The 23,752-nt window shown below is 34.7% G+C and overlaps 1 protein-coding gene across 1 annotated transcript; it reads right to left on the reverse strand.

Annotated features, from left to right (window-relative positions):
- Window positions 1-11,547: 11,547 nt before the first annotated feature.
- Window positions 11,548-13,198, reverse strand: LOC149565180 (protein LURP-one-related 12-like). The gene is made up of 3 exons (XM_089817041.1): window positions 12,868-13,198; window positions 12,345-12,578; window positions 11,548-12,040 (listed from the first exon to the last, which is right to left on the reverse strand). The coding sequence occupies exons 1-3, from the start codon at window positions 13,093-13,095 to the stop codon at window positions 11,759-11,761; spliced, it is 744 nt and encodes a 247-aa protein (XP_089673167.1). The 5' UTR covers window positions 13,096-13,198; the 3' UTR covers window positions 11,548-11,758.
- Between the last annotated feature and the right edge of the window lie 10,554 nt (window positions 13,199-23,752).

Below are 23,752 nucleotides of genomic sequence, written 5' to 3' on the forward strand. Positions count from 1 at the left end.
CTTTGCAATTTAAAAACTAAGATGAAGGTTAATTCAAATAAATCTACAAGTCAACTAAATGTCATTTAAACTACTAACTCTAATTTAAACAAGACTAATACTAATTTAAAAATGTAACTAACATTCTAACATTTAGAACATTGACATATAATCAACATCTAATTTCTCCAAGTCTTAGACAATATAGAAGACTAAATTCAAATTAACCATTAAAAATTTCTATTCATTGAAATACTAAGTACCTAATTAACATTCTAATGCTAAATTTACTTAAAACTATTTATAAAATTATGTATTTAAACAACCAATTCAATACTATCCTAATCTACCCTAACTACTAACCTAATTCCCTCTAACTAACAACTAATATCATAAGTCATACACAATTAAAAATACAAAAAAAGCACAAAGCTATATTAAATACCCCCCTTACCTTCCATGCAAGCCAAAGGCCTGACCACGCAAGTGGCCCCCTCTCCCTTGCATGCTACCCCAAAACCTATGCGTTGTCCAATGGCCTGCACCCGCAGACCTGTCCCCTCCCTCTGTCGCGCGTTGGATCTCGCGTGAGGCAGAGAGGAACATTGGGATTGGGGTGGGTGAAAAGCATAGGGGTATAACTATTATGTTAACCCCATTCACCACTCCCACAAGCCATCATGCCCCACGTCATCGCAGGTTTAGAAGATGCATGGGGAAAAGCGAAAACAGGTCTGACACCCATAAGAATTTAAAGAAAATTCTCATGCCCCTGCCAAGACTCGACCCCTGTACTTGCTGACAAGTGGTTGGGATAATTTTTCCTTTTCAAATATTAAAACCTTTTTATATGATTCGACTTGCATAACAAGTCTTATAGGATTAAATGCCAAAAGGATTTCTTATTGGGATGTTGAATTTAAAACATTATCATATATATATTTTGGGGCTTTGTATTCAATTCGTATTAAAGATATATTATTACAAGAATTAGCAATGATTTTTAATTTGCAAGGCAAGCAGGAATATTTGATGGAATATTCTCTATGACATGAGGAATTTTAAGGCTTCTCCATACATTTTCCAGAGAGGGTTTTTAGACCTGGAGATGCACAATTTGAAAGCCAATTTTTAAATTTTTTTTATTTTTGCCAAGTTCTAGCATGTTTTCTTGCTAAGTTCATGTTAATTCAACCATCTATAGGCAAGGTTGTATGTTTTCTATATAGTCATCATAACAAGATGTACGTTCTTTCTTCTTTATTTAAACTCAAAGATATTGAAAACTCTTAATCAAATTGCTCTTGTTCTCAATGAATCTTATCAAGGAATTATGAACTTATATTCAAAAATTCAAAAAGGTGATGAATAATTCTTATCCAATTTAATTGCCTCACTACTGTAACTTAACAATGAAAGTGCTAGCTTGGTGATCACAATATAGGGTTGATATTATAATGTGTTAATGTTCAAAACATTGAATTGAAACTTCAATACATCTATTTGCCTTTCATTATCATAATTGAAATCCAGAATTTCCCAATTCAAGACATTTACTATCATTCTAATTTCTCACATACATATGCCAAAGTTTTGAAACACATGAGGGCATTGCAAGAAGAATTCCATAATCTTTTTCTTTCCTTTATTATTCATCCTGGTTCAAGGCTCCATCGGGAAAGAACCAGTAAGAAAACCCGATATCTTTGCCACTACATCAAAATCAATTACAAATTACAAAATATTATAATTCAATGATATTTCTTCAAGACAAGAGAACTTTTATCAAATGTCTACATTACATCAAGGGTAAAGATGGAAGAGACAAGAATCAACATGGAGATAACAACACAAGGAGATAAGCAAATTGAACATGCATTCCCACCTGGTTGCACAATAGGTCCAACAATGGACCAATATAGGGGAAAGGTGGATTTTCTCAATAGGAGAAGTCAATCACCATACCTTCACTTAGCCCTTTCGGGGCTAAAACTTCAAGAACTTCCATTCTTTCACAAGGCCCTTTCGAGGCTATATCCACAAGGATTTTCATTCTATTCCACATTCAAGAATTCTCAATAACAACAAGGTATGGAATGACAAGTAGGGGCCCACACACCCTACCCTTGCTCCCTCCTCTCACCATGAGAGGAGACTCTACACCATTGAGGTCCAACTAAGGCTCTTTCCCCAACATGGCCACTTCTTCCCTATCCAAGGGTGAGTGTTTCCAAAAACATCCCCATGAAAACTTCTCAAAAACAAACAAAACATCAAGAAGGCATATGAATAACATCCAAAGAAAACAAGATAAAATCCCTCCCAAATCCACCCCCAACACACAACAAGAAATGCAAAACTACATAATGTCTCCAACATGATTCAAGCAAGATCCAAAATGTGAACACACATGAAGAACCATTCATTGAGTGAAGGACTCCTACCTTCATAAAAGAGTTATGGCAATGGTGGTTTGAGAAGAGCTTCCCTTTTTTTCCTTCAATCTTCAAGACTTCCTCCAAAACTAGAGGATTGGGTGACAAAACTAAACTCCCCCAAAAATGCCTCTAAGTATGGTCCTTGACTCCCCTAAGCTTCAAGTAACTCCAGATGGAGATTTGGTTTCACTAACCCCAGTAAAGAGCAACCCATTTTCGAAATCAGCCTATAATAGGGTTTTTAAGAGACCCTAAGAGTCAACCTAGGAGGCTAAAGGGTTGGAAAGTACCCCCACCCATACCCTTACCCATAGGGGTACTTAAATTTAATGTTTCTAAGCCTTTAAAGGCTTATTAGGAACATTTAAAAGTTAGGAGAATAGTAAGATCAAATTACAACCTTTAAAGAATTTACAATATAAGGTTAGCACAAAATTAACAAGTAGTTTAGCTCCGCTTTTCCGTTGAGTTGTCTCGGCTAATTTTCTTGCACACTCATTGCACACATTAGTAGTTCCAAAACCACATGCATAATGTGAATTACATATTAGAGGAATTATATGAATAAAAACATCCATTTCTTAATAAATAGTTGTTTATCTAATTCTACTCATATCTCTAACCTTTCGACTTGCATAACCAAATGTGTTAGTGTTGCATACATTTTCTTCATCGTTATGCATATTTATAAGCATTAAATGACAAAATCAAATAACTGAAGTAAACATCACACATCGTAAAAATAGCTTAACAATGTTCAATGTATCCAATAATGTTCTGACATAACAAGCATGAGTATCAAAATAACAATGTATCATCGGTGCTAGGATGGGTCGGGGCGAGGCCTCACATGGACACAAAATTAGAGTTGGTAACATACACAACAATGGTGATAGATGCAACAACAATGACGAATACAACAGTGTTAATAATAGACACAATGATGGTTATTGACAAAATGATGGTGGTAGACGCAATGATGATGATGAATACAATGATGGTAATAATGGTGATAGATATAATGATGAAGATGGATACAAACTTGATGACGGTGAAAAACACAATGAAAAAGACAGACATGATGGTGTTGGACATAATGGTGACTGACAGAAACTCAACAACAATGATGGACACAATGGTGACAAACATGATGGTGATGGACATGGCGATGGACTTTGCAACAGACATGGTGATGATGATAGACATGACCACAGCCACGATGATGGTGACGAAAACAAACACAACTATGGTGACAGATACAACCAAGTGATGGACATACAACTTTGGTGACAGACATGACCATAGTGATGAACATAGCTTCCGTGATAGACAAACAATCTCAGCAACAACCTTGGTGATGGGCATAACTTGATCTGTCCATGTCTTCACAAGATATGTGCAAGGAACCTCTTCATTTTTTTGGTGTTCTCCTCATGTTGGTGTAGTAGAAAGATTTAGCAAATCCTCTTAGAGTGGCCCTGTAATCATGCCTTCATTCTCCTCATGTAAAGCATCACCCTTATCGTTGTCATCCAATTTCTCCTACTTGTGCAAATAAGATATTAGTTTTTCTTCACAATACTTGAAAACATTACTAACCAGTCTATATGCTTCTATAGAGGGGATACATTTTGTATTATGAACAACCCACAACATAGATGTGACAGTTTTGGATATCTCATCCATCTCTTCAATGCACAAAATCATAAGACTCTCCATAGCAATTGAAATCTTAGTATAATGGTCTTCCTTGATGGTGACCAAGAAGTGATGAAACATATCATGGACCAAATTTTGTAAATCAAGATCTAAGAGAAGGTTGCTTACCTTGACATTTGTACAATTCTCTAGTATTGTAGATCTCCTACCAAACAGGTCACTATTGAAGTCATTGAGACTCTGAAAGCTATCAACTATCAATTGCAATATCTCTATCATGGTCTTATCATCAAATGGTTCTTTAGAAGCCAAAATTCTCAAGATCTCATTAAGACATGCTATAATTGTCAATCTTTTATCCTTGTCATGGTGTCTCAAAAGCTTGGGTTGACTTAAGGCATCTTTAATTGGTGAGAGGATTCTCTATATAAATCTTGAAGGTAATTGGTTAACCTTACACAAACATACTTCCAACAAATCTAATGGAAGATCAATACCTTCACTAACCTCTTTGCCAATCCCTTGTAGTGTCTTCAACCACCACTCTTCATCACTACTAGGTGCCATAGCGCTATCCCAATCCCAAAATCTCTCAATCATCCCAATGGGCTAGCAAGATCACTAGCTCTGATACCAGTGTAATGTTCCCAAATAAAAATTAAATTCACACAAGTGTGTATATTGAATTTCAATGGGCTAGATGAGAAGGATGGTTGAACTGGGATGGTGTACGGACTGCTTGATGGTCATATGGTAGGTACTTGAGGTTGCACAATAGCTATGGGAGGTTGTACAGAATGGATAGAAGAAAATATACGACGAGGGTATGTTAGAAATATGGTTGTATGGTGAGAGCCAATTGGACATACGATGTTGGTAGGTACAGCCATATGGTGTGGGCAAATCCATCTAGTGAGGCAAGGGAATCACTGTACATGAGGGGAGAGTGTCGTATAAAGAGAGTGTGTGTGTGGGGGGTGGGGGGTGGGTATACAGTGAAGTCAATGACATACAATGGGATGAAGGTGTTTTGGGTATGGCAGTATGATGAGATGTCTATACAGTGCAATTAGGAGGTTGTGTGGTGGAAGTAGGGAGGGATTTAGTGATGCCAAAAATAGCAATAATGTTCTCGCACATGGATAGTGCATCGAATTGCTAGATACAAAGTTAAGCCATACACAACAGAATACAAGTGATCACCTTCACCAGAGATACCAATAAACACTAGTAAAAGTATAGAATAACAATCACAAATTGATATAAATATAAATGTTTGCAACTAATGATGGCACTCCCATTTGCCAGATATGATCCATGTAATACACAGACGGAATAGCGTGAGGATGAATCCTACCGAAACCGCACTAGCCAAATAGGGAAGATATTTCACTTCCGAAATGGTGAACAATAAAAAAAATCCCACTATAATTCATAGTACAAAAGAAATAATCCAAACCACATACTAACTACAATCTACATGCCATGCTTAAATACCCTTTAGATAAACATCCCAAGGGTTTACAAAAATAGCTAACGGTCAATACCTATGAAACAATTAATTAAAAAGGTGTCTAAGATATACTAAATCAATCAGAACCCTCCAATACAAACATTAATAACTTGGGCCCTAAATTAATTAAAATTGGGAACATTACACTAACAGGGTTGGAATTTCCTAACAGGGATTCAAAGTCTCCTAATAGGGACTCATAAGTACTAAATGCATTCATAGAGTCCTAATAGGGTCCATCCTCTAACAAGGAACATTTATATTAGTACATCATCTTGTAGGTACCATCCCCACCAAGGTTTTCCTTCTTTTCAAAGGTTGTCGTAGTTAACATATCTAGTGTTAATGTGTATGAGTATCTTGATATGGTTTAAGTTTATATTTCTCATACGCTTAAGTTTGTTTAAGGATGATAATTGTGATAATAGTTGGATAACTAATTTTCCCCCTTCCACCCCTCTCAGTCATATTAGTGGACTATATATTCTAACACACACCTATCCAACTATAGTTGAAGGAACATTTTTTTAAAGGCATATCTTATAATTATTATTATAGCTTGACTTTAAATTTTCATTCGAAGTAGTTTGGGTTCATTTCCTCCTTAAGATTTTAATAAGATTTAAGGACATTCTAAAGCTTAGTAATATGGAGATTTCAAAGAATTTAGAGAAAGGCTTGAAAGTGGGAGGAGATATAGTCTAAATTCAAGCCTCTAGAATTGAGTGCTATACCAAGAAGCCTTGTACCTAGATGGCCCCTAGTGAAGGTAGTTTGGTGCCCTTCATAAAAGCCATGACTGGGTATGATGATAATATTTTGGCTTAGTTCATTGATTCTTGGGTGGATAGGAAAGTTACCATCAATGATATTTCTTTCCATGTTAAAGAAAAAATTATCTCAATCATGAATGGTCTTGATATGGATGTAAGGAAACTAAATGGCATAAAGTTACCAAGGTTATGGACAAGAATAGCATGAAAAAATTCTTCGAGAAAAATAAAAATCTAGTGAGGTTCTATGATAGGATTTGTAGAGAAAGTCTCCCATCCACATGGAATAAGGTATGTCTTGTCTTCATGAAATATTTCACCTTAGAGGGTAGATTCAGAGTCTACTATTTATATCATTCCCCCGTGTTTAACCACTTTAGACACCACGATGAGATTTGTACATCGTTATTTCTCCTCCATCACCTTGAGGTAGTTGTAACTAATGTTAGGGATAGGAAAAAGTTATGTCATTTTGTATCAAGGCTTAATTCTCCATCTCAATAATTTCTACCTTGCACTCACCCTCATCACTCTATTATAAAAAACTAGGACCTATCCCACCCTCTTGGAAATGATCGGGGTTACTGTGCAGCCCCTATGCAAAATCCCTCTTTGCCATCCACTCACTCGAGAAACCCTAAAAATATGGCTCCCAAAAAAAGCCAGAAGTTGAAAAGAGTGGGGAAATTGACCTAGTTGATTTAGAGGGAAAAAATGAGGGGGTTAGGAGAAGTTGAGGAGACTTACAAAAAGAAGGGTTGCGATGAAATAAAAAAGCCTCTATGGATTGAAAAATTAATGAGGAAACATAGTCTAAAACCAGTGATAGGGAGGAGAAGAAATGAAAAGGAGAGGGGAAAAGGGTGACGAGCTTGATGAAATGAGGCATGAAGAGACCAGTTCTACCTTGGAGGAGATTAGGAGCTATAAAAAGAAAAAGAAAGCCAATCACGACACAACCCATGTGTCAGCTAGCTTCACTATGAATATGGTGGATTTGACTATTAGATTGGTCTCTTCCCTAGGAAATTAGAAAGATGATTTACCCTGTGCATGTGGATTAGAACATTAAAAAAATGGTTTCTACTAATCCTATGTGTTTGTAGGTTAAGAATTTGAGGGTTGAGAAGGGTAATTGTGCTCATTGCCAAGAGTTGTTTGGCAATCCCAAAGACATTAAGGAGATTGGGGCCCTTAAGGAACAATTTGAGGCAATGGATGAGAGCGTTACTGTTGTCTCCAAATTTCTGGTCAAGGTCACTCATCCTAACATAGTCACTCTTTAGTTGTTGCAACAAGAGAATGAGGAGACCAACCTTGGGACGAGTATTTGGCCAAGCTCTATGGCTTCTTGGTAGATCTAACTAGGCCAAGGTCCTACTATCTTAGAAAGGGAAAGAGAAGGCTGATGCTTAGGCCTTGTGTATTTATTTTCTCTATTCATGATACTCATTTGTTGGTTATGTCCAACGATTACTTTTATTTTCACGTTGGGAGGTTTAATTATGATAGTAGATATGTTGGTACATGTCTAGTTATTTTTGAATGTGTCTTATCTACAATCAACTAGATAAATACTTTATTGGGTCTAGTTGGTTTATGTGTTGTACATGTGGTTTTAGTCATGACACCGGTCATTATGTAAATATGCGTGCTTCTATCTGGGATGGGATCACTATCTGGATTAATATATTTTTGATGTTTTTGGATAGAGTGAGTTGCTAGTAATGTTTTGATATTACTATGCTATTAATAGTGTTACTATGATAATGTAATGAAGATCAACCCCCTTATTCTTGGTTGTTATTAATATAAAAACTATAGAGAATATATATCGTCTCTAATTTCAATATTATGAAATAAATAATGTTAATATTATTTATAGAAGTCAAATGTAAAATGAAAAAGTTTTTAAAATACAATATTATCAAAACCAAAAAAATATTTATAAACAAATTCCAACCCATATTTCTCACTCCTTTTTTTGAGAAAACTGGATTCCTAAACATTCTCTCCTCTTCAAATAAATATGCTTACCACAACATTGATTTGTAAAATGGGCAACACATGTGCTGGACAAGAATAAACATCATGTTCAATGGTAAGGGTTGTTCACCGACTCTATTGGCTAAATCAATATGTAGGATGATAAAATTTGTGGTCGGCAACCGAAGTCTTTGCCAAATGATTTAGCAAGAGAATTTAAATGGGATACGGATTTCCAATATTTACAATCATAACTTTCTTTTCACTTTCCTTCCAACAAGCGCACTACCTTGTTTGGTGGTTCAGTTCTTACTATTCACCAACTTGCAATGTCAAATCACAAATGTACTCTTGAAAGCCTGGAGATTGCTGATAAAACAATCTACATTTCCCGGATGTCTCTTTCCCACTACCACCGCCCGTTGAAGTTTCTTTTCAATAACATTCCAAGAGAAATTTGATTGATGGCGTGAGCATCTCATTTGCCACCACATATCATGATATTTTACCTTTCCCACTTGAAATTCTCTCCTACGCCTACATTGGATTCCTCAATCCTCATATCCACCCAACGCAACATAATTGAATTATTTCCAAGATTTTGATCATGCATGACCCTCATTCCACTTTAAATGTTCTCTTCTGAATTGCCGTACAAACTATTTAGATGGCTCACATGCCAAAACTAAAAGTAAATTATTTGAATGCTTGGCGCATTGTGGCCAGTACAAGTGCCCAAGGTAGCTTCACTTATGTAAATCCACGAGGTCTCTATGAAAGAACAAATCATGTCCTTCATCACGGATGGCAGTGGTGTGTTGAATTTGGATACCACTGTCTATGTTTGCTTTATCTTTTAATAAGAAAATTCATGCATTAATGTCTCTACATGGGAGGAATTGTGATGAATAATATTTGATATTTTGAAGAGGTAGTTGTAAATTTTAATGCAACCTAAAAATACAAACGATTTAGATGAAGAGGGAGGTCTACTCTAAGGAGATGGTTATTTAATATGTATACATAAGAAATATTGAATTTTAATGAATTTTAATCAGATAAGTTTATCTTTGGTTAATGGATTGGTAAAATTATCTAGAATTTATTTATTGGTTTATATATAAATATCAAATAGATGCGTATAGTAAATTGATAATATTTACTTTAACTTATTTTATTGGAGGAAAGAATTTTAGATTTGTAGATAGCTCCAAAATATTGGTATTGGTTTGTTACATTATTATGGAATCTTGTTCTACGTGATCAAGACCTTAAGAAGGCGTTGAAGGCATGTAATACTAGGCATGTCCTTAAGATCCCCTCATTATCTCTTTCAATTGATAATAACATAATATTTAGTCACTTCTTATAAGTTTACACAAAAAGGATAGATCAAAGATTAAAGTAGCAGCAAAAAGTTAGTTTTGGGGAGTTCTTGCAAGCTACTCAATCTAAATCTAAAGAATGAACTAATTCGAAGTTTTGTTTCCTTGATGATATCTAAGAGTTTACTTTACAACTAGTTAATTATCTTATTTTGGAGAAATAATGAATAGGGATATGATTCCAACTACACAAGATATGTCTAAGGTGATAACATTAAATAAAACTATAAAATAAAACTAAATGTGGTAAAAAAAACTCTTATAAACTCGCATTTACTATACTACGATTTTCATATTTTCTTAACCTTATTCTTATTTCTATTAGTTTTGATAAATCTTTGCATTTTTTCATTCTAAAGTATACAAACATTTCTTTGATATACTTGATTTGAGAAAGAACATTTTCACAGAATTTGTCATACTATAACTTTAAGGAAGTAATCTTATCATGTAATACCATGTATCTGAATTCTGATTTCTAAATCTCCTATGCATCCATTGATTGTTCATAATAATTAGGATAATTTAGATCATTTTCATTTAAAATTCTTCTTCTTCGAATTTTGATCACCAATGTAGTTCTTAAATCCCTTCTATTGAAAGTATTTGACAAATTTTGAAAATAGTGCTCATGGAACCTATATCAAACCATAAAGTATGATGCATTGGTTATGATCTTTCCCCTTTTCAATAAATCCCAGTGGTTTTGTCACATGCCATGCTTTTGTGTTAAATCTCAGTTTAAGGCTACCATTTTTCACATTCACTCAGCAAATTTCATGATATTATTGTGAAATAAGTTAAATATTCTTTTTGTAAGACTATTTTCATTTAGATAAAATCTTTCATCAAATTAAAACCTTCAATTTGAATTTTATTCGTTATGTACCAATCTTGATTTGTGCTAGTCAATTAAACTATTTTATATTTGAAATAATGCCTTCATAATAAGGGGTAGCCATTTTCATGCATATTTGTGATAAACTAAATCAATTATATTTTATTTCAATTTATTTCATTTTATGTCTATATTACCACATGAAATAATTGTAGCCATTGAATAATTGTTCTCAATGTCGCTATCTAATAGGGAGGATGATTATTAAAGAATGATTTATATAACCTTCTCAGAAGATTATTAATTTGTAGATCGAATGCTGAACTTGATCTTTAAATAACTACAGTACATAACTGTTCCAATTTTTTTCAAACAACTAATATGACATGCATAATATCTCTCTATATGTGTGTGTGACTTTAGGGGGTTGTGATCATGCCATTGTTTGATTTATCGGTAATATATGGGTAATCTTATTGAAATAACTGTTTCAATTTTCTTCAAGACATGCATAATATCTCAATATATGTGACTTCAAGAGTATGTAATCATGCCATTGATTGATTTATCAGTCGTCACATCCTAGAATGATGTTTTTTTCACTCTTCTAATAAAATTTGGTTAAGATTATTTTAATTAAATTTGATCTCAATATACTCTAAACTAATTCTTAAAATATGAACCGCTTCGAATTTGTTATTCATAATATAGACACATATGATGGTTAACTAAAGAAATGAATGTTAACTAAACTTTACCATTTTCTAAATTTGTTACACGTAAATAGTCTGCAACGTTTATTCAAATTAAGATTTTAAATATGGTGAAACCCGCTAGAAATAGGGAACTCAGTGTCAATCTGCAGGCTTGGTCACTATTCGAATTCTCAACCTATGTTTGTCAACCTAACAGATTTACTGCCTGTTAACAAATCTGCACAAATAGAATTATTTGATCAAATATACCTCACAAACTCTTCAAGAACTCATATATGAATATAAATATAAAAAGTCCTGTGAAAAATGCCATGTTTCAAACAATATTCTATCACGATGCAACATTGCAAGGGATCCAATTTTTTGAACTTGTGCAAATTTTCATTATCACATGAAAGTATCAAACACCCATCAAAACTTTTATCCAGTACCACACTTAAACACAGATCTCTTCAGAGATCATTGGTGTAATTATCTGAAACCTTCTCTTTCACCCTCATCCTTCTCCAAACTTTCGGATTCACTGTTACATAATTTCCCTTTCTTTTCAAGATAACCTTTCTTAGACAACTGGTATAATCTTAACGAGGAGTAAAGTACCATCTGTCTGATAAGATTAAGATCCTCACTATTAATAATGTCAACAACAACAATCCAGCTCATGATCAAGGCCGGATCAAAACCCTCATGAATTACAACACTAAACACATCCTTGTCCAGAAGAACGTTACAGCTGGCACGCTTCCGTTTAACCTGAGAAAATTTCCTAAATCAAATCATTTTTTGAATTTATCTCTGTAAATGTCACTTAAATTCTATGAGTGCCAAGTATTCCATTTATTCTTATGAAAGATGAAAGATGAATCAAAGAATTCAACTCAAAAACTATACAGCTAAATCCTGATAGCAATATCATAATCTGACTTGCCACAGATAATAGCTAAATCCTGATAGCAATATCATAATCTGACTTGCGATAGATAATAGCTAAATCCTAATAGCAATATCATAATCTGACTTACAATGGAAAATATACAGCAAACATTAGATTACACACCTGGGCCACAATGTTTCTTGAGCGGTTGTAAATTGCACAAGAGCGCTCTCTGAAAGAGCCCTCAATGTGATAATCACACTGCCTTGGAAAATAGTTAGTCTGGGAACAATTCAGAAAGACGTCAATGGATGTCATTGCAGAAATAATTGAAGATCTCTTTATGCTGAAAGCCCGCACTTTCCCTGATTCGCCATTGCAGATATAGCCATTCCATCTGTGGTGAAGGCTCACAACCTACAGACATTAAAATGTTAATAGAAATTATATTAGTTGGTATTGATATGTTATAATTGTTAAATTGAGAAAATATTATTGTTGATAAGTAAGAGATATTTTTCCACAGCAGGTTGAATTGTTGTTCGGATCAAGGTTCAGACTATTATAAGATCACTATTGTTAAATAAGGTTAAAATCCTGTAGAAGGATCATGATCTCAGGGATTCAATATAACTCATAATAATAAAAATCCTTTACAGTTGTATAAGGAAAATAGAGAAAAAGATGTGAGAGATAATCTTCATACCTTGCGGCGTAGGAGCAGAAGAGGATTTCCAAGAGCGTCCATTATCAGTAACTCACGTTTAACAGTGGGTGTGGAATCTTCGACCCTGAAAATTAGGTTTCCTGAAGAATCAAAGGCTGCAAAACCTACGCCGGTGAAGAAAAGAGCTTTCTTCCATACAGTGAAGGTTTTTGGGGAATGGTGGTTTTGGGTGGTGTCAGCCAGCTGATGGGGATAAACTTGAGACATCTTTAGGTTTAGGTTTTACTCTGGTGTTGAAATTCAACAACATGCAATGGGATTTGAAATTATAAGTTTGGTTGTTTTAAAGGAATGCGTAGTGGAGTTGTATAGATTGGATGATTAGTGTCCTGTTGGAGGTGGAGGATGGTGTAGCCCTCTGGCCCGCATTGCATGCCTATGTCGGCAATAAAGTACTTGGGACACAGGTTTTGTAATTGGTGGTAGATGTAATCATGTGGAAAATACAATTGACAATCATTTGTTGTATTCATCTTCTTCTTTTTTAATCCTTTCGCTTTTCTTTTATATTCTTAGTCAATGGAAGGCTACTTTGAAATGCTCACGTCTTTATATTTTAAAGTAAAGTGTTTAAAGGAAATTTATGGGTAATAGATCTTTTTCTTTAGAGAAGTTCACTCAAGAGTAATCTCTCTTTTGTTGCAAAGTGTCTACAATATAATGATGTAATTGCAAGTGTGCTTCAAATACATTCAATCTTTCACTCTTCATCAAAGATATTGGTGTATAACATTGCATGGCTTCACTAAATAATGTGGTCTCACTACTTCTCTTCTTTACTAAACCATTTATTGGTTGATTCTTGTAGCCTTCTCAAGGTCTCCCCAGTGATATGTTCTACATTCCCGAAGAATTCTTAGAGAAAGCCTAACACTTTGATTCCAAATGAATAGTGTTTTAGCCAATTAACTCTGTCAATTAACCAATACCCAAATTTTCTCTACCAACCAAGATTCCTTCACACACAACTCTATATGACCTTAAACCAATTGGTTTTGAGACATCTTGTTTATAGGAATGATGGGTTATGTTCATATTTCCAAGACTAAAACAATCTTACGAGGGGACCTAGAAGACTTACTAGAATTAGGCTTCCTATTGGAGTTGTTCACCCTTAACTTTCAAAATTTCTAGACAAGCCTAAAATATTTTTGCCATTCCTAGAACCGATTTATAGTTGACACACAATTTTGATATGGTTTTTCCTTTTAGGCTAGGTAACCCTATTTGGGCTCTTTCTTGGCTCATTAAGCATTCTTGAACAACTTCTTGTTAACCTCCAATCTTTCTACCAATGCAACAACTTATCAATCTAACAGGTGTTAGGGCTATGTACGAGTCTAATGATCTCTAATCCATCAAAAAACTTCAACATTCAATTTATTTTCACACTATAAAGTTACCTTCACTAGCATTCCATGGCTCAACACTACCAAGTGATTAATTTAAGGATTGTAAGTACAACTAGAAAACCAAGTTTGACAAGTCCAAAACTAACAAAAGTAAAAACTAAACATTCTATCCTAACATTCCACCAAGTCATTTCAATTTCTAATTTTGGAATGTTAGGTTGGATGGTTTTTGTGCTAAAACCTATTGGCAATATGGCTAAGGGTTAATAGGCTTGTTATTTATGGCAACTTATCACTCATTTTGAGATGGCATAACTCAAGGTTAAGTTTGGAGTTTGTATACTTAGAAAATTGGTTAAGTATGATGATAATAAATATGGAAAAATTAGATAGTTTTCTTTGGTGAGCTTCATTGGAAGCACATAAATCTATGCAAGCTTAGAGGAAGGTAGTGTAGTCACCAAAGAGCACACATACAAGGTCATAAAAAGTAATTTTGAGTTTTGAGGGGGTGGTTTACCATAGATGGCTTTTACAATACATAGTATGGTAAACAAAAAAAATATTTAAGCTTAGGTTAAAATATTATTTTGACTTTCCAAAATAAATATTTGACAAGGTTGGGATGACATCCTAGATGTTAACCAATGAAGTAGTTAATTTTGAGTTTTGGATGAAGTGCAAGCATTGCAAGTCCTAGTAGAGTAAAGCTTTTGAAATAAATGACTTATATTTTTTTGTTTACCAAAGTATGGAATTGTATTGTAATGATATTATGTTCATATGCACACTTTGTATGATTGGAATTGATGTGAATTTGATGTACTAAGAAGAGAAGACCATTAATATGACTAGTTTCTAAAGAGGAGCTACAAGAACCGGTAATATATCAAAGATATCACCAATAGTCAAAGGTTTTTGTATCTATCTCTATAGATAGCATTGTATAGTTGATTACATGTCTGGGGGATGGGCTCAACTTGTATTTTTTATTCTAATAAAAAATCCTAACAAAGTTAAGGCCTCTAACAAGGCCTAATCCTCTAACAAGGGAAAATATACTATATGGATGTAATAGGGTATGTGCAGGATCATGGTGTGCCAAAAAGTGGCGATGTGAAAAAAAGAGAGTTTGAAGACACCTAAAAGCGCTTCAAAATCCACTCTAACTTTTTTTTCACCTATCCAAGAACCAAACCTGGAAGGTAAGGCTGAGCCTTATTAGATATCCGATTTAAAATTGTCGAATATCCAACATGTGACCGGATATCTGATAATTAGAGTAATAATATTATACCGCTATTATTATTATTATTATTTAATATTATTATAATATAATAGTATGATATATTATTTAATATTAATATTAAATAATATATCATAATATTATATTATAATAATAATATTATTATTATAATTATTATTATGCTATAATATAATATAATATAATATAATATATTATAATAATATAATATAATATTTAATATATTATAATATATAGTAATGTAATATAATATATATATATATATAAGATATAATATAATAATAAAAAGTAATATCTTATAATATAATATATAATAAAAAAGTATAATATATTATAAATTATAATAATATAATATAATACACTATAATAGTATAATATAATAATATTATTATATAATATAATATTTTATATTATAATATATAGTAAATTAATATAATATATAAAAAATATAATATAAAAATATATATAATGTAATATAATGTAATTTATATTATATGTTATATGTTATATATTATATGTTATATTATATATATTATATTCATTATATGTTATTGTGGCCATATTGGATATCTGATACCTGCGCATAGGATAAAATAAAATCACAGACCCACGGGCCCTCATTTCATGTGAATTTGGGGCCAGTATTACCATTATCCATCAGATATCAAATACGAGATCAGATATCAGATATTTAGGTATGTTTTTTTTTTTTTTCCCAACTCATTTTTAACCTAAATTTAATAGATTTTAGGATGATTTTGTTTGTTTTAGTTGAATCTAGGGTTTTTTTGACAAAAATGTTTAAAATTTAGATTTTTAAAAAATATATATTACGTTTTGCAATTCAATAGGAATGGTTGATTAGAATGATGACACTAAGGCAGGGAATAATATTCCTCGTAACCCACCACCAAACGATCTAGTACCCCCACAAAATTGTCCACCAAATGATCCTCTACCTCCTCAAAACCCTCCTCAAATCGAGGATTTGATAAATGAAAATCTCACCGAGTTGAGAGGTTTGCATAGAACATATAATAATGTACTTGCAGTGGCTCCTATGTTATCCACGTTAAACACCATAGTGGATAACATTGAAACCCTTACGAACCAACAAAATGCCGCTCTTCGTTGGCATGATGAAATGCACCAGATGTTTGATGATGGTTTGGATTATGATGAGGTCACGTCCCTCAACATAACCAAAGATGATTTGGATAGCCTTTTTGCTAACCCGAAAATGGGTATACTAGTTGACCCAAAAAAAACCAAACTATTGATTAAATGGTGCACAAATGACGCCATACGTGCAAATTTTTGGGATCGTTGGTGGATGGTCTTTGATATCCCTCCACATGGAAATTTAGACATACCATTTTATTTCCTTAGAAAATTATATGCAAAATTTGTGTTGAAACTTAAAGTGAACTATTGGAGCATGAAGCCTAACATGGGCTTAGGACTAGGAGCTCCTCAGGATAGACCCTCTTCCCAGAGGAAGAAACTTGGCACTTTCCTCCCCCCCCCCCCCCCCCCCCCCCCCCACTGATATCTCCCCCCCTCCTTGAGTGCAACATCCAGATATTATGGCAAAGGCTAGCTCTCAGACCATCAGAGCCATTCATAGGCTAAGTAGCCTAATGATATCTCAGGCTAGGTCAGTCTTGCCTCCTCGTGTTGATGATGTTGGTGCCAGTTCATCATCAGCTAGTTCATCACACGTTTGTGTGCCTCACACTTGCATTACATGCAAGAATATTTGCTTGGGTCCCATAGGTGATCTTCCTGAGTATCATTTTTTACTAGACGAGGATACACCAGACGCACGTGTAGAGGCTACAGACCTTGATGCGAGAGAGGAGGGGAATGCAGAGGCATGGACTCTTTTAGTGTTGGTATGTGTATACATTTTTTGTTATGACATATGCGATTTAAAGTTAATTTTTATAATAGAGTAATTTTAATTTTTAAGCCATACTGACTTTTACATGTATGTGATCTTAATTCATGTTTAGTTGATGACCGAGGAGGAGCTCAGACAGATAGACGATGCTACACTCTCGGCCATTTCATTTGGCCTTGAGACATCTACGGTACATTATGTTGTGTTTGCATTTATTTTTTCTATTTGATATTGTAGCATATATGGTTGCTAATCTTTCTTTTATCTTGTAGATACCACCTGCCCCAGGGGGATAAAGTGCATGGGGTGAGCCAGCATGCACTGAAAAAGGAAAGGTAATTAGATGTTTTTTATTTGATTAAATATCGATGCATTCTTGTAAAATGTTTGTGGTAATCCCATTTAATTACATTCTTTATTGTATATAGGGTGTGGCTACTAGTGATGAGCCTATACAGATTTGGTGTCCTAGATCATCAGGGATTTCAATTCTCATAGAGAGCCCCATTGTATATATAAGTATCATTTATTTTTTATTTTTCTTATTGATGCAGAGGAAAGTATGATTGTTGTTCCATACAATTTCTGTGATTTTTTCCGTACCAATAATGATTCATGTCTTGCATATGTTCATTACAACTTAAATAGGCTTATATGCACCTGTCCAACTGACCAAGTTGGTTACAAAGGTTTATTTAATCAAACAAATACCAAATTACTACTTTCCCTCCAAAACTAATATGACAGTTTGAATTTGAAATTCAAATTTCAAACTATAGTTTTTATGCATTCCCTAACTTTCAAAACTATTCCATTGACTCAAAATTGGTCATATGGATTTATTAAATGCAACTAAGTATGAAACTATCCTAAGACTACCCCATATTGCTCTTTTGGCCATTTTACATCATGTTTTCCTTAGGTCCTTACTAGGACTTTTATGACTATTGTCTTTCAAAGTACATTGTTTATTACATAATTCCATTATTGGTTTTAATATATCCCAATTAACAATCAATGATGTCTTTGATCCTCTATCTTCATCTGGTACCAAGGCTCTCTTAGATGATTTAATAGGTGTCCCTTCACCAAACACCCCACCTTCAAAGCAACTCTTGTCCCAAGAGTTAAGGGGTACTATCTTCTTTCCTCCCATCCTTTTAGAGGGATGTTTGCAACTTTGCACCTGCAATGTATTACCCTGCACACCTACATACAAATCATTAGAAACAAAAAGCATTGGATCCTTGTTACCAGTCATGGTAACCTTACTGCCTGCTAATTGTGAACAGTCATGTTTTATCCTTGACAAAGGCTGAATAACTTGTTGCCTGAGGTCATGCTGACCTTGTCTCTTATCCTCCATGGATATGTTCACTTCTTTGTTCACTCTCTTCACCAAAGGACACCATACTATTCCTATCATCACTCATTTTGTTGTCACTGTCTGCTTGTAAGTAGAATTCTGAGTTTTGTCTTGAACAATCTCGTCCTTCATAACCAAAAGAGATGGCTTCAGTGGCAGATCTGTCATATCATGTTTACTCTCCCTCTGCTCCTATAAGTCCAAAAACTCTTTCTTGCCAAAACAAATAACTCTTTCCTCATCATGACTAGTCAAAGGATTTAGCTTAAACTTCACACCATCTTTGTGTACTATATAAACATTTGATGAGCCAAAATGAATAGTGTTCCTTGAGGCTTGCCAAGACCTTCCAAGGATTACATGGTAGCATGTCATTAGAATGACATCACATATAACTTGATCTTTATATTCTCCTATCGAGAAATCCACTATTGCTTGCTCCCTTACAACAATATTTTGTGCATCACTGACCCAAGATGCCCTATATGGTCTATCAATAGGATACTTCTTCAATCCTAGTTTATTTACCATTTCATAAGACACTAAATCAAAGGAACCAGAGTCTATTATCATCTTACAAATCCTACCATGGCTCATGCAATTTGTCTTGAAAATGGATGGTCTGGTCTCCTTTTGCTACTGCATTTGTGGTCCTCTTCTCACCATCAAAGATTCTCATTCAAGTTCAGGGTCTGCATTATCGTACTTCTTTTCTTCCTCTTCTCCTTGGGTCAAGGTGACTCTCCTCTCCTCCTTCCTGAAATCCACACCTTTCTCAGGGCACTTGTAGGATTGATTGCCTACTCCTCTACATGTGAAGCATTTACCTGTGAAAAAACTATTACCTCTTCCACTTCCAAATCTTCCTCCCCTGAAAATTCCTCTTGTCTCAGATGTAATCTCTTTTCCATTATCTTTGTCTTGATTGTTTGAAGTGTCAAACTGACTTCTTACACCTCTTCCTCTCATTGTTCCACCTCCTCTCTGATTTTCTTGCCTCTCATTCTTTCTTTTCAACTTCTCCTCTACCGGGATTGCCAACTGAAAACATTCTCCAATTGTCCTTGGTACATTCAATCTTATTTAATCTTGAATATTGTACTTGAGGCCATTAATGTATCTAGCCACCTTCTCATCTTCATCTTCCAGTCCTCCCCTAATAGTTAGGGTATGAAATTTCTCAGTATAGGACATGACATCCATATCCCTTTGTTTCAAATTGTTCCTTCTTATCTTTAAATTTGGATTGCTAAATCAGATGGCAAGAATTGATTTCTCACCATGGTCTTCATTCTCTCCTAATTTTAAATCTTATTCAATCCCCTTTTGATGCAGATTCTGCAACAACTACCTTCCACAAGCCAATAAATGGCTGTCATAATCCAACTTAGGATTCTAGGACTTCTCACAAATCCTCTTACCCACTCCGGGTATACTCAACCTCCAAGCCAAACAAGGAAATCCCACTTCAAAAGCCTCACCAACTATCACTAGAAATGGAGACAATCCTGGACATACTATTCCAACCCAAACTCATCAATTTGTTTGGTTCCACCAAACTCCCAACACACCTTTGCACTTCTAGGCCTACAAACCTTGTAGCCTTCCAATTAGCTTCTTTGCACTTTTATCCCAGTATCCCTTAATAGCATAGGGACTTCTCCATAGGTCCAAACACCCTTATTGGCACCTACTAAGAATCCAAAAGCTTTTGGGCTGATCTTTCTCCAGCACCCTCCAAACTGCTACTTGGTACGTAGGCCTAGTTGATCAAGTTAGGCTAGGGCTTCAAGGAAGAATGGGCAAGGTGGGTTCCCAAGACCCAAAACACTTAATGAAATCTCCAACACAGTCAATGCATCCAACTCCAGCACTCAAACTAATCAGAAGTGCTTACAACCATGACTATCACCAATTACCTTGCAAAAACTGGTCAAGCACATGGGCTTGCTTGACATAGGGCCGACTTGGAAAAATAGTTGCCCTTCTCTCCAGGCCTCCAACCTCTGGCATTATGTTGTCTAGTCTCCTAAATTTCATATCTCTAAGTTTTATAGGGTGCCACTGGTGGGAATGCATGTTAGGGATGCATTTGTGGAAGGGTCTAGGAAACAAGGCTTTTCAAACCACCTTCTACTAAAATGTAGATAACTTTTAAACCCCAACTCCTTTTTGAGTCAAACCAAAACCAAAAGTTTCCTAACTCACCCCTGCAACTATTTCATACACTTAGCAATCATAAAAGTTTCGTACAGATCTGTACCAGTGTAATAGCCGAGTGATTACCAGTAAATTTCCAGAAAATTGAAGATTTTATTGTTTTTTCTCCAAACCACCGTACACTTTGATCTCCGCCTTTCAACTGAGATCACATATGACATATATAAAGGTCTACATGATCATTGGAACAACCACATAGGCGTTCCCAACCATAAAACAAACAAACAACCACTTTTTGCTAATATTGTTTAGACTCTAAATACCCTATTCTAAGGCCTTTTGGTCCCATGGAGTCACTTGGTTTATAACCACACAAAAATTCTTGTGGGCCTTACATGTACCTTTATTACAAAACATAGATCAACTTGTGAAATATGGACCAAACCTTTATTCCAACTTCCTAATCTACTTGAATCCTCACTTTCATGGAGTGGCAAGGTGTCCGGCAACATAAATACTTGTTCCCCCCTGCCACATAGGTTAGGTGCTCTGCACCACCTTTCCTCTCTCTCATTCTAAACACTAGTCCACCAAGTGAGTGATGTTCCTCTCAGTCTTGCTGTTGCTACTTTTACCTTCTTATCTGCCTCTTTGTCTTCAAGATCAAAGTAGTTCTCAAGGGCCTCTATCCACCCTAGCACTTCTTCAATATCCATTTTACCCTGGTATATTGGAAAATCAATATGGTTCTTCCCACTATTACCTTGTACTGCCTTAATGATTCTCATAAATCTCCTTTCTTCAGGATCATCTGTTGTCTCATGCTCTTCCCTTGCATTACCAACCTCTTCTTCTTCATGGTTCTCTCCATGATTTCTTCCTCTAACCTCTTCTCCTCTAGGTTCTTGGCTTTCCTTTTCTAAGGATCCTATCCTTGCAATAAGCTTCAGCCTCTCTCTTCTCATCTATCTTTCTTCCCTCACTCTAGATGCTTCAAGTTCTCTTCTCTCTCTCTTTTCTCTTTTGCCAACTCTTCTCTCAATTCTTCAAGTTCTCTAGCCATTTGATTTTTAGGAGGCATTTTCACAACAAGTTTTCTTCCTTCCCAAGGGCCAACTCACCGATTCTCTTTCTTTCCTCACCAAAAAATCTCTAGACACCACTTATGTACCTTTCAACTCTGGGACACACAAGGAGGAGTTAGACATGCCAAGGCTTCAACAAAGGGACCAACACACTAAGGATTTTCAAGATTATAGGTCTTGGTCACACTCCTAAACACCCAAACTTAAAAACCCTCCTTTAAATGGTTTAAAAACTAGGGCCTGCTTGTTCAAACCCCAAAACTCAATTCTAGAACGTTTTGACTTGTCTAATGACAAGATATGATCATGAAAACCTACATGAACCTATCAAATGACTCATCTACCATATGAAATCCTAAAATCCTATCTCATGCCCAATTACAACTTTTTTCCACATATGAGTCCAACATTATAACTTTGTATGCTTCCATGAGCCATAATTGGTGCAAGGATTGCCCAATTGACTTCAAGAGATGTTCCATGACCTTTGTAATGCCTTAGATCTTCAATTTTCCCCTGATGAGCATGAGATGCTCTTGCATCACTTATCTTCATAAATAAATTCAAAACTAATTTTTGTGATATTAACAACTACTATTTTGTATATCATAGGAGACTCCTAGTGCACATGAGGTTCGATGGGATAGTTATGTAGATTTGATGATGCGGCCACTCACTCCTGAGGAGGAGCCTACAATAGTAAGTTGTAGTTTGAATTCATGATTTAATATGTTATAAATTTAGCATGCTATGAATTATAATTTTATAGTTTAAATTGTAGATTCATCTGACAAAGGTATTTGAACATATACAACCCACAATCAGAGAGGTACCAACATTGCCAAGGGCATACGAGAGGACTTCTGACCGGTGTAGGAGGTTGACGAGAGAGGTATTTATTATGAAATTTTGATAGTATTAATCTCCATTACGGAAAAGATCATTATGCATTTGAGTAATTCAATGTTAGATATGTAGAATCATATAAATTTAGTAGTCTAACTTTGGGTTTTCCTTTTTTGTTTATGTAGGAGGCATCCGATCCACCTAGTGTAGCGAAGAGGCTGCATTTTGATCATCCACCAACACCCTAGGATAGTATAGTTTTTGTAGGATGCATCATGAGACATTTTGAAATGGAATATGCCACATTGTATACAGAAACATTGATATTATACACATTCTGATGGCAGGATCAGACACATTTTGTATATGGATCTATGTATTTTGATATACATATATATATATATATATATATATATATATATATATATATATATATATATATATATATATATATATATATATATATTTGAGTACTTTGTCTATGGATACATGATCTTTGATATATATTTGTGTAAAATTTTGTCTATGGATACATGTATTTTGATATATATTTTTATCATTTATGTGCACAATGATATACATATTAATTTAGTATCTAGTATTGTTCAATTTATCATGGATCATGTGTCATGCCCTAAATTTTACTAGTAAAAACACAACAATTTTTTATCTTTTTTGTAGCTTATGAAGTCGCATAAGAAATTACATATTGTAAAACAAGGTTATCATTGAATAGGAGTTCAAGACTCATGTGGATAGTGTGAAGGTGTTAACATTTTAGTCATAGGTGGTTTTCAAATAGATTGGATGACAGTCTAGTTCAAGTTAGCGTCACGAGTCAAACGAGCAAGTTCAAGATACAACACTCATAAATTAGTGAGGTAATTC

This window comes from Cupressus sempervirens, chromosome 3, assembly GCF_028749045.1.
Source record: "Cupressus sempervirens isolate cs-2001-9-10 chromosome 3, ASM2874904v1, whole genome shotgun sequence".
NCBI classification, from domain to species: Eukaryota; Viridiplantae; Streptophyta; class Pinopsida; order Cupressales; family Cupressaceae; genus Cupressus; species Cupressus sempervirens.